The sequence below is a fragment of the Callorhinus ursinus genome, unplaced genomic scaffold, assembly GCF_003265705.2.
Source record: "Callorhinus ursinus isolate GAN/ISIS: 27379988/994484 unplaced genomic scaffold, GSC_fseal_2.0 scaffold6, whole genome shotgun sequence".
NCBI lineage: Eukaryota > Metazoa > Chordata > Mammalia > Carnivora > Otariidae > Callorhinus > Callorhinus ursinus.
Window position 1 is genome coordinate 26,942,446 of NW_027397068.1, and position 13,896 is coordinate 26,956,341.

General features: G+C 46.7%; 2 protein-coding genes across 2 annotated transcripts; both read right to left on the reverse strand.

Annotated features, from left to right (window-relative positions):
• Positions 1–5,942: 5,942 nt before the first annotated feature.
• On the reverse strand, positions 5,943–9,670 carry CD24 (CD24 molecule; the record flags this gene model as incomplete). The annotated part of the gene is given in 2 exon segments (XM_073894255.1): positions 5,943–7,611; positions 9,431–9,670. Coding segments are annotated over 2 exon segments (411 nt in total), but the record flags the coding sequence as incomplete, so codon positions are not given.
• On the reverse strand, positions 9,665–11,281 carry LOC112816718 (uncharacterized). The gene is made up of 3 exons (XM_073893724.1): positions 10,913–11,281; positions 10,330–10,511; positions 9,665–10,023 (listed from the first exon to the last, which is right to left on the reverse strand). Exons 1-3 carry the CDS (start codon positions 11,188–11,190, stop codon positions 9,740–9,742), a joined length of 744 nt encoding a protein of 247 aa, XP_073749825.1. The 5' UTR covers positions 11,191–11,281; the 3' UTR covers positions 9,665–9,739.
• Positions 11,282–13,896: the final 2,615 nt, after the last annotated feature.

Sequence of the window (13,896 nt, forward strand, 5' to 3'; positions counted from 1 at the left end):
GGCCAATGTTTATCAAATATGTACTAGCAACATACCAGACTCAGTTCTAAAGCTCTGCGTGTTAACTCACTTAATTCTCCCAACAACCTTATGAGATAGGTACCATTACTCACAAGCCCATTTACATACAAGACTCCCAGGCCACAGAGAATGCATGTAATTACCTAAGCTCTTTAGCTAGTCATAGTGAGGCTTGGAGGCAAACTGAGGCAGCCTGGCTTAAGCATCCACACCTTTAACTGTCACACTGAGTTGGATGAGTGGATGCATACAAAGCCATGGAGACATGAAAAAGACATTGACATTGTTAATTCAGAGAATGGGGAGCAATCTAGTGTGACTGAAGAGTTAGACTGGGGCCAGACTGTGAAAAGCCTATGGACCATGAATGGGGGTTTCTATTTTACCTTCTATAGGCAAAGGGTAGCCAGTCAAACTTTTAAAGTGAGGAACACAACGATCAGATCCACATTTTAGAGATGAGGCATGAGAGGGAAGGACAGAGAGGCAGAGCTTCAACAGATGATGCAAGGCAGAGGAAGTCAGGGGGAGGGAGAAGAGAGGCAGGTCACCTAGACATTTCTGACTTAGTAGTGACAAGATTCTGTGGCTAATTGGAGATGGGGAGAGGAGAGGCAGTTCCTAGGCCTGTAATGAGAGAGACTTGGCAGGCAGGTGCTCTGAATAGAAAAGCAGCGGCCTGTGGAGGGGAAGGTAATGAGTTCAGCTTTGGACATGTTCGGTTTCTGCACACCTTAGAACCTGCCGGTTGCTGAGATGCATGACAGCAAAACCACGTCAGACCCTCTGGGCTCACAGAGGTGTTTCTTTGCAAAATCATAAATATGGAAACTTCCTCAAGGTTCTTGGAAATGCACTGATTTTCAAATTTAGATGTAATTTGAAGAGACGCTGAAAAGCAAACCATGGCAGGGACTTCATTGTTTCAAAAAGTGCCATCCTACCAAAATTAGAAAAAAATATATGTATTCTCTTTATACTTATGGAAGGAATCAAAAATAATCAAGCCAACCCCAAATGAGGTTTATGAGAAATGAAAAACACTTTTCAGCTACCTAAATGTTTGAGATCTGTTTTAAGGACAGTGGTGGCCCTGGGTATGTGTGTTTAGAATGCTTAGTTCTAAATAGATTTTTCTCATCCTAATTTTATAGCATAGTTCTTCAACTATCTGTTTGTCTCTAAATTGTTTGCTTTTATCTACTATGTAGCTCAAGAGACACCCATACAATGAATATTCATTAGACAATTTAGCCATAAATTATGACTAGTATTCACATGTGAATATTTAAAGTATAACCCCCAAATACAATTTAGAGTAATTCTCTGATAAATATAACAGGCCAGACTAGTTTGGAATCATTTTCAAAGAATAGTTGAAAAAGTTATTCTATTTCCTCCTCCATAAGCACTGATAATTACTTTTTAAAAGATATCCCCAAATTTTGTGTTGCTTTTCTATAAACTTCTATAATCTAATGTTCAAGGGTTGGGTATGATGGTCACTTTTAGGATTTCAGAGCAAAGTCCTGCCATCCTCTGCAGACAGGAAACCTTCCTTGAGAAACAAGCTTTGACTCATCACTGGGCTTTAGTAAAAACTGAATGCTTAACCACAGATCACCATACACACTGAGCTGCCCTTCATGAACTGGGTATGGTATAACCCACCGAACCATAAAGTTGGGTGTGCATAGCAGCATCCACTGTCAAATGAAAGTGGTATATATGACATCGGGCTTGAGGAGGCCCTGAAGATACAAGTTACATGAAGCAGTGGCCCAAATGCCCATGGCCTCTATTCCTGTGACATCACCTTCTCTCTCCCAGCCTGCACCTGTGGCTTCCTGGGGAGTTCCCTATGACCAGTGGACTGAGGAAGAGAAAACTTAGTTCTGCTTTACAGGGTCTGCACAATATGCAGGCACCACCCCAAAGTAGACAGCTACAGCTCTACAACTCCCTTCTGGGACATCCCCAAAGGACAGTGATAAAGGGGCGCCTGGGTGGCTCAGTCAGTGAAGCATCTGCTTTTGGCTCAGGTCATGGTCCCAGAGCGGTGAGATTGAGCCCCCAGTCAGGCTCCCTGCTCAGCGGGGAGCCTGCTTCTCCCTCTCCCTCTGTCCGCTGCTCCCCTACTCCTTGTGCTCTCTCTGTGTCAAATAAATAAATAAAATCTTAAAAAAAGGGGGGAGTGCAGAATACTCCAGTGGGCGGAATCACAAGCACTGCACCTGGTTGTTCACTTTGATTGGAAAGAGAAATGGCCTTTCCAAGGGGTGGGACTATACCAGTTTATGGGTTGTGGCCAACAGTTTGGTTGGATGCACTTGGAAGGAACGTGATTGGAAAACTGGTGACAAGGAAGGCTGGGAAAGAGGTATATAGGGAGACATCTCTGAATGGGAAAAGAGTGTTAAGATATTTTTGTCCTGGGGTGCCTGGATAGTGCCGTTGGTTAGGTACCAGACTCTTGGTTTCGGCTCAGGTCATGATCTCAGGGTCGTGAGATCGAGCTCTGCAGTGGGTGTTTCTCTCTCTCCCTCCCTCTGCCCCTCCTGCTCGTGCTCTCTCTCTCTCTCTCTCTCTCTCTCTCCCTAAAATAAATAAATCTTTAAAAAAAAAGATATTTGTGTCCCATATGAATATTCACCAAAAGATGACCTCAGCAGAGGAGTGTTTTATTTTTTTTTAAGATTTTATTTATTTATTTGAGAGAGAGAGAGAATGAGAGATAGAGAGCATGAGAGGGAAGAGGGTCAGAGGGAGAAGCAGACTCCCTGCTGAGCAGGGAGCCCAATGTGGGACTCGATCCCGGGACTCTAGGATCATGACCTGAGCCGAACGCAGTTGCTTAACCAACTGAGCCACCCAGGCGCCCGCAGAGGAATGTTTTAAAAAACAAGTGGATGAGATGGCCCATTCTACGTATACCAGTCAGCTTCATTCCCTGGCCATCTCTCTCATCACCCAATGGGTTCATGAACAAAGTGGCCATGGTGGCAGGGATGGAGGATATGCACGGGCCCAGCAACATGGACTTGTACTGAGGCTAACCTGGCTGCAGCCACTGCTGAGTGCCCAAACTGCTGTAGCCGAGACCAACAGTGAGTTCCCCACATGGCACCATTGCTTGGAGTGATCAGCCAGGTGGAATGTTGAGTACACTGGACCATTTCCATCATGGTGGAACAAAAAGCAGCATTTTGTTCTTACTGAATAGACAATTATTTTGGATACAGATTTGCCTTCTCTGCATAGATTTTTGCAAAAACACCTGTGAATTTACAGAATACCTTATCCACCATCATGGTAATCCACATAATATTGTGTCCGATCAAGGAACTTGGCCAATGATGTGTGGCAATGGGCCCGTGCCTGTGTAATTCACTGGTCTTACCATTTTCCCTGCCATCCTGGAGCAATGGATTGATAGAATGGCCTTTTGAAAACTCAAGTTACAGCTCCAGCTAGGTGGCAATATCTTCAGGGCTAGGACTTTGAGTTCCAGGAGGCTTTATATGCTCTAAGCATGGTGCTGTTTCTCCCATAGCCACAGTTTGCAATCCAGGAATCAAGGGGTGAAGATGGGAGTGGCAGCACTCACTATGATCTCTAATATGTGATTCACTAGCAAAATGTATACTTCCAGTCCTGGAGACCTTATGCTCTGTTGGCCTAGAGATCTTAGTTCTAAAAGAATGTCTCCACCAGAAGACACAGCAGTGATTCCATTGAACCAGAGTTGAGACTGCCACCCAACCACTCTGAGCTCCACAAGCCTCTGAATCAACAAAGAAGGGAGTTACTGTACTGGTTGGAGTGACTGATCTTGACTACCAAGGGAAATTTGGGTTGCTACTACACAATGAAGCCTAGGGAAGAGGGTGTCTGGAATAACAGATCTGTTGGGGCTTCTCTTAGTACTACCATGTTCTGGGCACCTGGGTGGCTCAGTTGGTTGGGCAACTGCCTTCGGCTCAGGTCATGATCCTGGAGTCCCGGGATCGAGTCCCGCATCGGGCTCCCTGCTCTGCGGGGAGTCTGCTTCTCCCTCTGACCCTCTTCCCTCTCGTGGTCTCTATCTCTCATTCTCTCTCTCTCAAATAAATAATAAAATAAAATCTTTAAAAAAAAAAAAAAGTACTACCATGTTCTATGATTGAAGTGAGTAGAAAACTACAACCAAATTCAGACAAAAGTTTAAGTCACCTCTCCAGCTTAAGAACCATGACCAGGGGCGCCTGGGTGGCTGTCGGTTGAGCGACTGCCTTCGGCTCAGGTCATGATCCTGGAGTCCCAGGATCGAATCCCGCATCGGGCTCCCTGCTTGGCGGGGAGTCTGCTTCTCCCTCTGACCCTCCCCCCTCTCATGTGCTCGCTCTCCCTCTCTCTCTCATTCTCGGTCTCTCAAAATAAATAAATAAATCTTTAAAAAAAAAAAAAAAAGAACCATGACCAGCTGAAGTGCTTGCTGAGGGCAAAGGAAATATGGAATGGATGATGGAAGGCAGCCATAAATACCACTATAGCCATGTGACCAGTTGCTGAAATGAGGACTGTAAATTATATTTCTTCCTTATGTTGGTATACACACACACACAGCAAATTTGTTTTCTTACCCCGTCATCTAACATTATGTCCTAATAACAGTAAACTTAATATCACAGCATTTATGTGGGTTATCAAGACAAGTGAGCATGACCCAGAGTTTGCATCTTCTAGGGAAAGGGTTGTCTGGGGTTGTATGCAGGATAGTTCTATCACATTAGATGTATGATCTTGTTATTGTCCTCATCTGTTAAGTATGGTTCAGAGTGGAGTGTGAATGCCAGGTTGACAAGAGGTGGACTGTATAATGACTGGTTCATGTGTCAACTTGGGTAGTCCCGTGGCTCAGCCAAACACTAATCAAGGTGTTGCTATGAAGTATTTTGTAAATGTTTTTAATGTCTGATAGTTGACTTTAGACTCTCCTACTCTGGGTGGGCCTGATTCCATCAGCTGAAAGGCCTTAACAGAACTGATTCCTTGAAGAAACTGCCACCTCTGGACTAGCTCCCACTTATTCCCAAATTCCATCCTGTCTTGTGGCAGTCCCTGACCAGCAATAAAGATGGTAGAGCTAGGAGTCCAGGAATACACTAGAAGGATCAAAGAACTAGAGTATGAAAGGAGCAGGTAGAAGTGACAGCTTAGGAAACCAAAGTGACTTGTGGACCTCAGTGCAGATATGAAAACAGTGCCAGTAATTAAACAGACTCGGGGACCTAGCACGTGTTCCCTCCATCAGAAATGGCCCTCCAGATCTCAGCTCAAGTGCCCAAGACCACCCATAATGACGCAGTCCAGAGCCCATGACTTACCACCCTGGCCTCACAGCACTAAGTGACAACATACTGCTTATCTGTCATCATATACAGACTCTTTCCCAAAGTAACTTGCCCAGCAAGTTCAGCATTCCATCTTCAGTACCCTGGAATATAGCTGATACCCAGTAGTTGTTGAATAACTAGGGGAGTATATAACCTTCCTTAGGAGCTTTAAGATGACCACTTTCAGATTAATTCTTTAGTCAAAACCTCCTGCTATTTAGCAATGCAAAACAGCTCAAATATAATGTTCTGGTTAATAGGAAAATACTGATATATTCTTAATACCTTAAATAGACTCCTACAACCATGATAATCCACAAAGTATTTGCTGCATCAGAAAAACTTAAAATTCAATAGGGGCGCCTGGGTGGCTCAGTTGGTTAAGCGTTCAACTCTTGGTTTCAGCTCAGGTCATGATCTCAGGGTCATGAGATGGAGCCCCCACCCGGCTCTAGGGTGGATGTGGAGCCTGCTTAAGATTCTCCCCCCCCCTCTGCCCCCCCCCCCCTCAAAAAAAAAAAAAAAAAAAACTTAAAATTCAATAGATTGCTCTTTCAGCCATTTCTTTTATTTACAGTTTGTGTTCAATGCAAATCAATTCCATAACATGAGAAGTTACTATGAATCAAAGCATAAATACACAAACACAATATACAATCCAAAATAGATGTACAGCATTCAGGTATAGAACAAAATGGAATGTTCATTCACACACACAGTAGCTTGAGATCTTTTGGGTATGGTTGTTCTGGTGTAGTTTCCTAAAGATGGGAAAAAAATGACTTTGGTTATCAAGACTACTGTGGCCATATTAGATACTGGAACATCTAAGCATCAGTGTGTGACCATGCGAACAAAAGACCTTAGAGTGTCTACTTTTAAAAAGCTTTCTGTGCATCGAGGCAGTTGTAAAAAGATTTACTTTCCAGAATCAAGCCCACTTTAGGCTTAGGACCAGGTTCTAACTATCTAAAAATATTGACTAACAGAAAGTGTTCCAAATGTGGCTATTCTGGTTCAGAGTTAAAAAAAAAAAAAAGTATTTACAGAAAGAGTATAAAAGTTTTTCCGAATTTAATGTAAGCTTCCAGTCTTCACTTCCCAAATACTTGATTTACAGTTTTGGCTCCTGCACATATTTTGCCTTTTTAATTTCAAGATTTGTCAATTTTACCTTCAAAACAGATCTTTTAAATTATAAAAAGTATTCAACATATGCAGAAATAAAAAGCATTTTGAAATTAGCAGAGGTCAATGATCTTCTACTCTTTGGAATCAGTATAGCTAAATGAATCTGGCACTCTTATTGAATAGGAGTAAGTAATCAGTATATAAGCAAAATTTATTCATTATGCTTCAATTGGGGGTAGATTCCAATCCATCATTGCCCTGGCACATGTCAATTACTATATTAAAAAAAATCAAATGCAATGTCAAATCCAAAGCCTCAGAGGAAAGTTCAGTTCCCAAGAAACAGTGATAGCTTAACAAGGTAAAACTTTTATCTAGAGTACACAGGCATTAAGTTAGTACTGCTGAAACAATGCATTGAGGATTTACAGTAACACCTGGAAGTTCCTTCTAATGTACATATAAATAGAATCATGGAAGCTTTTTGTATTAACTGTTTTATGGCCTTAAAGATTTAATGAACCAAATGAAAACTGAATGTTCACATCCCATCTTTCACATCTAGGTAAGATAAAATCTATTCTCATTTTCAAGGTAGGATTTTACATGTCCATACTTCCTAGGCCACATTTAAAGAAGTTATCTCTTAAAACTAATCTTGGATGCTGTCTCTTCATCTTGTACATGAAACTCCAGTAGATTTAATAGACATTCATCATCTAGTCAAACCCTTCACATGTTCTTCAAACCAATCAAATTTGGGATCCTCAACATTTTCTGTGTCAATAAAATAAGGTGTGGAATTAGCAGATTCAATGAAGACCTGTTTTTTCCTTGTCACACTGGATATCTGACGCCATTTGGATTGGGTTTAGAAGATGGGGAAATATAGATGTTTCTTGGCCTGAGTCTTTTAACAGTAGAGATGTAGAAGGGAGAACGAGATCACGAAGAGACTGGCTGATGACTGCAGAGCTCCGCCAGATGGTGTGGTGGTGGTATTAGCTGGATTTGGGGCAGTTGAGGTACTCTGGGAGGAGGAGTTACTTGAAAGTGTTACAACAGCTGTTTGATTTGAATAAATCTAAAATATATAAAAAGTTATACTGGTAAATTTCCACATGTCACAGCTGCCTCTATGTACACTTAATATGCAATTAGATAAAGGATTGCTCTTCTCCCATTATTTCCTCACCCGTCATTTAATTCTGAATTCTTGCTTAGTCCCACTAAGATCATTCTTTTAGTTTCAACACAAACTACCTACAGATGCCTAAATGACTGCAAGTAGTACCAACCAAAAACATTCCTCAATAATTATTAACTTCCAAGAGTGTGATTTTATTTTTAATTCTTTTTGAAGAAATAAAGGACCAAGTTAACTAATGTAGTTTTTGTGACTATAGTGACTTACCAGCATTGCAAAAAGATTTACTCTATTCTCCCAGGAAGAGGAAGATTTGAAAGTTGCATGAATAACTTGGATTCTAAAATATTGTAAAATTTGTAAATTTGTAAAACAGTCTATCTTGGATTTGCTAGTTAACTTTCCCATACCCATTTAACACAGCCTTGGATTTAACTTAAGGGGACATGGGATATCTATCTGCTCCCTTGAAATCTTGAAATTATACAGATATATATCTTCTCAAAAGTGGCCACAATATTTGTTTTAAATTGAAAAATATGAGCCCTTTCCTTGAAGCAAAATGACTTCTCCCCCAAACGTCATGTAGTCAGAATGACTTCACAAAAGACACCAAGAGGGTTTGGTAAGTTTTCACCAGCAGCAGCCTCCCTGCCTGGTCATTAAGTCCAATGCTGTGGCCAAGAACCAAGGTTCCCCTAGTGTCCCGACGCCTGAGTGGCATCATTCACCACACTGATTTTTCAAGTCACAAAATGCACAGTCCAGCGGGGCACGTGATAATCTCTCCTTTGTCACAGAACAAAGGCAGATGGGAGATTTCAGCTCTCACTGAGAGGGAGGGTTTATGAGGGCTTCTGATTACAGGCAGGAAGGAGGGAGGACGTGGCACCAAGCAGGTCTGGGCCACATACACATTTCTCTGCCGATGATCCAAAGATAAATCCGTTCTATATCAACATCAGCTCCCTTTGTTGTAAAACCCATCATTAAGCAAATATGGACTTAAAATGTATAAATCCTACATAAAAAAGAAAAATCTTGATCAAGTCAAAGATGTTTACTGGGCACCTACTGTGTGCCACATTCAGCTTGTCCTATCGAGAAATAGCACTCCCACTAAAAGGAAAGCATTAATAATATGGGAAATTATTTAAACCAGAGCTCTGGGACAATACCTGGTTTGGGATGCCTTAAGGGTTATCTGTTCTCAGATATACAAAGACCTTATAGTGAGTGCGGCAGGTGACCTTTGTCAGAGTCTAGTGCACCAACAGGAGAATCTAAAGGTCCTCTACATCAACAAAAGAAACTAATGTTAATATATGAAATTGACATTAAACAAAATCCCTACCAAACTAGATTTGCTTAACTAAAACCTCCCTCTTGAAATTTCTGGGGTTAAAAATCTGGTCGGAAAGGAGACGGGGTGCGGGTGGGGGAGATCAGTACGTTTCCTGCGGCCGCGCCCCTCCCCCACGGAGGAATTGTGAAAGGCTCGGGAGCGCAGCCGACCCGCAAGACAACAATAGGGTACAGTTACCCGGCCCGCGGAGGGGAAGCGGAGGAGCGCTCCTCTCTCGGGCTGCGCTCCCAGGTGAGCACGGCGGCTGTCTGGGGACCAAAGACCCGTGGCACCCAACTTCTCGGAGGAAAAGCTCAGGAGACACCCCTCATAAAGCCCCAGTTGAAAGAGGCGGGGAGCCCCACGTTCCCAACCCTGCCCTCCGAGAGCGAGTTGCTAGAGAAAATTGACCCTTCTCGCCCCCAGCGCCCCCCACGCCGCTCGGGTCTCCCAGGCTCAGCCCCCAGCCTCCATCGAGGACGCCGCACACCCACCTGCGGGGCCGCGCAGTGCTCGCTAACCGTGCTCACGCGAGGTCGGTTCCCGGGATAGAGAATCTAGGGAGGGGGCGGCGGCGACCGGGACAAAGCCTGGCGGGGACTCGGGACGGCAACGTCCCACCCGCCGCTGCCCAGAGGTAGCCGCTGCGAGCTACCACGGGGTTCCGAGGTGACAAGAAATGGACGTGTAATGTGAAGTCTTACCCGGGAGAGCGCAGGGTCAGGAGTGGGTCCCCGCCCTGGCTTCAGCCGGGAACCACGCGGGACTGGGGTGGGTTAACAGGGCCTGAAAAGCAGGGCTTCCCCGGGATCCCCGAACCAGCTGAGGGGAGGATGGGTGAGAGCGACGCCCCCGAAGGGGATCGTCCCCTCTTTGTGTGGTGCGCAGGGGGCGCGAAGACACTCCTGGAGGGAAGTGGGATGCCCTCCCGGAACAGCCCGAGGTCTCTGGGCGCTCCAGAGGTAGGAAAGACACATTCTCTTCCCCGCCAGTGCCTCGGACCTCTGGGAGAAAGCGGGTGGTGGGCGCCAGTCGGCCTGGGAAGCAGCTGCGTGGGACTTGGGGTAGGGCAGGGCCCTCCCGGCCCACGCGCGAAGGTGCATTGTTCCCGGGGCCGCGCGAGGGTGGGGGCAGCCCCCCAGGGAGCGGAAAGTGGGCTCCCCGTTGCCCTGCCCCAGGCCGGATTATGCGGGATTCTCTCTCCGCGCCCCAGTCCGCGGCCCGCGCTGGGGGCGCAGGACGGTCCCCTGGGGGCGGCTCCGCCCCCCTTCAGGCGCGGCCCCCGAGCCCCGCGGGCGCCAGGGCCTCACCTGCGTGGGTAGGAGCAGCGCCAGAAGCAGCAGCCCCAGTCCGAGCCTGGCCACCATCGCTCTGCCCATGTCCGCTCCGTCGGCGTCGGTGCGCGGCGCGTCTCACTGATGTGGGGTGAGTGGAGAACCGGTGGCTCCGGGCGGGCGCAGGCAAGGTGGGGAGCGCGGCCGGCCGGCGGGACCTTATATACCGGGACAGCCACAATAGCCGTGACGTGACGCCGCCCGCCCACCCGCGCTCCCCTCCTCCGCCGCCACCGCCCCCCGCGCGCGCCCGCCGGCCGCCTCCCCGCCCCCCCGCCCCCTCCCCCGGCGGGCTCCCGGGCGCCCCCTCCCTCCGCCGACGCCCGGGAGACCCCGGGGCGGCCGGGCCGCGGCAGGTGGGCGGCAGGGCGCCGCCGGCTGCTGGCGTGCTGCTTTGTGTTTCCCCGAGCCGACTGCGTGCAGGCTGGCACAGGCGCCCGGCGACTCCCACACAGGACCCGGGGCGAACTCGCGAACCACACACGCCGCTCCGGGGCCGAGCCCAAGTTTCCTTTGTTTCCCCGGACCTGCCATCTTAGCCCCCCCTCCACACACACACCCCCGAAAGAAAAGTCTGAGGCTCCCGCGCGGCGAACAGCCTTTAGTCCCGGCGCCAGGGGCGGGGGGCTCCCTCGGCTTGGGGTTTCTCAAATCCCCGCACCAGAGGAAGGGGGACTGTGGGGGCGTTCTGGGTACCCAGGCTGGCCGGCCGGGCTCGCCGGCGGCGCCCGGACTCGGAGGCGTGTGCTCGGCCTTGTGCCCACCGCGCCCGCCCAGCCACTCGCTTTGTTTTTTGAGCCCCTGAGTCGGCCACGCTGTGTGAGCTCCGGGGCGCATCCCGGGTCCGCATCCTCCAGAGAGTTGGGGAGCCGCCCGCTGGGCGGTGACTCGCTGGCCGGACGCCGCGAACGACTGGGTTTCGGTCCTGGCGCTCCTCTCTGCCGCGGCGGGCGGACGGGGACGAGCAGGCGACAGCCCACCCCGAGGGGTGACCCACCCCCTCCAGCCCTAAAAGCCCGCTGGCCTTCCCCCACGCGGCTTTGCTCCCAGGCCCTACGCAGGGACCAGGAACCTCTCAGGCGGTCGCATTAGAATTCACTGCCCCTCTGGAATTCCTGGGGACAGTCTTCTTTGGTCTGTAGAGCACTTGCTCGTCATTGGTTTAAAGCAAAAGCATTTGGGACATTTACTTTTACGTAGCTGCCATTAGGCAATTTAACGAACTGGCGCAAATAGATTAGTCATCATTCTGCAGATTTTAGTGGAAGATATTTTCCAACCATTCTATTGCAAAAACTTTAAAGCATACAACAAAAGTAGAAACAATTTTACCAGGGAAATATTTTCGGTATAATTTTTTTATTACAGGATTTAATCCTTGTATTTAAAGTTTGCCTGAGTGTTTTGCGGTCTTTAAAGGAAACAACAGAGACCAAACCTAGTAGGGTTGTGAATTTGTTTAAATTTCACTTTTCCAGAACAGTCTTGTAAAAACAAGCTTAGTTTTATAGAAGCAGAGTGACAATAGATTCCACAATAGTGGGTCTTTGAATCAGTCTGTACCTTTAACTCAGTAACTTTCCACGTTCGGTATGTGCTTGGGAACAGGAATTTCTGTCGTGCACCAGTGGACTTTCCCGTTAAACAGTGTTATCACATTGTATAGAAATAACCTGTTCAGCTTCTCCATTCCTCTTGCAGGGTGTGAAGGGACTGTGGCTTAGGAGTGCCTAGTTCCAAGGCAGGGCTCAAAGCAGGTTCTCCAGAAGCTGCTTATTGAACTAAATGGTGGTATTCATAGGATCCATTTGTGGTGTCCTTCATCTTTTTTTTTTTTTTCCTATTCCTCCTCCTCCTCTGCCTTCTCCCTCCTCTTTGTTATTAATTTAAGGAGATGGACTAATGGAATGATTAAGAATACAGACTCTAGAGTCAGACTGCCTGGGTTCAAATCCTGGTTGTGCCAGGGAAAGCGTCAGTTGCTTCATCCGTAAAATGGAGATAATAGAACCATTATTAGTTAGTTATTAAAGAGTTATTGTGGATGAAGTGTTAGACCAGTGCCTGTCTTAACCTGGGAGCTCTCAGGTGCTATTTGCTTTTGCACGGAAGGTCCCAGGAACGGAAAAGTACATATCTTCTTTGCAGCTGTGTGATTTGTGAAAGAAATAACAAGCATCAAATAGTACCCCAAATTGGTCAGGCAGTGGGATCTCTGCTTTGTGAGCCACTTCATCACCAGCTAATGAGACTGCATAATTCACAAAGCAAGGCCTTTCACATCTGCCTAGCAGTTCCCCTGGGCATCCTACAGGGGGTGTGGCCCAGGGCTTTGGCAGTTCTGTACCCCGGAGGCTTAGCCCTTCTGTAAAGTCCTCTTTACAAATCCCCACCACACCTGATTTCCTATATGGCAGGAAACTCAAGAAATCTGCCTGAACCTTTCCTCTGGGATTCTTTTTGTTGATGATTTTTTTCTTCATATTTATTCTGTTCCTGGTTTCCTGTAGTTATTTGTCTGCTTTTCCCTAGCTCATGCTACTAAATTGTGAATCTCATCACTTCTCCTAGAATTTTTCCTAAGACACACGTCCAATTTCCTTTTTTTTTTTTTTTAAAAGGAGGCACCACACCCAATGCGGAGCTTGAACTCACCACCCGGGATCAAGAGTCGCGTGCTCTACAGATTGAGCCAGCCAGGCGCCCCTCCAATTTCCATTTTTACAGAGAAATTATTTCATGGAATGATCTTGAAACCAATTGATTCAATAAATTGAGCTATTTGTGGAAAGCCATAACTTTATATTTTAATATTTTTTTCATGAGATTGCATGTGACCTAACTTTTTGATGCTAGTTCTCTTATGAGTATAATTAAGGGAGCAATACCTACAATTTCTAAGAGCAGAACTGTGGGGAATGGTAAAGAACCAGACAGCCATGCCTTACAGTAGACTCCGGAGTCAGACCTGGATTTGAATCCTGCCTCACCACTCTTGACCAGTCTGACTTCGGGCGAGCTTCCCAACCTCCCTACACCACGAATTCCTGACCTGGCAAATGATACCCACCTCACAGGAGTATGAGCTTAACTGAGCTAATGTGTATGTTTAGCAGAGTGCCCAGCACACAATAAGGACTCACTAAGCTGCCGCTTCAATTGCTATAGGGCATATTCATTATCTTGTGGGTTTATAAATATTTCCTTTGTATAGCCCTTGCTCTTTTTTCCAAACATCTTTGCATGTGGCATTTTATACACGCACCTATGAGGTTATTGAGGTCAGGGCATTAGTTTCATTTACATTTCTGAGGCACAGAGAAGTTAAGTAACTTGCCTAAGGCCACATAGCCAGTTATGGTGCCTCACCTAAAGCTGGAACCAACCACAGCTTCCTGACCCAGGTCCCAGGTGTTTGCTTTGCCACCAAGAGCGGAGACCATGTCTTCTCTACCTCATATCCTCTGCACCTAGCATTCAATCAGTATTTGCTGGTTGAATGGACTCATATTAAGGGAGCAGGTTAATTTGCTTTTTAAGGTG

Bases quoted from the DNA above. Each gene is read 5' to 3' on its own strand.
- LOC112816718 (XM_073893724.1), bottom strand. From the start codon at position 11,190: ATGCGCCCCGGAGCTCACACAGCGTGGCCGACTCAGGGGCTCAAAAAA. The intron at 10,512-10,912 runs GTGTGTGTGTGG...CCGGTATATAAG, and splicing joins CTCAGACTTTTCTTTCGGGG to GTCCCGCCGGCCGGCCGCGC. The intron at 10,024-10,329 runs GTGAGGCCCTGG...GCTTTCTCCCAG, and splicing joins CGCTGCTCCTACCCACGCAG to AGGTCCGAGGCACTGGCGGG.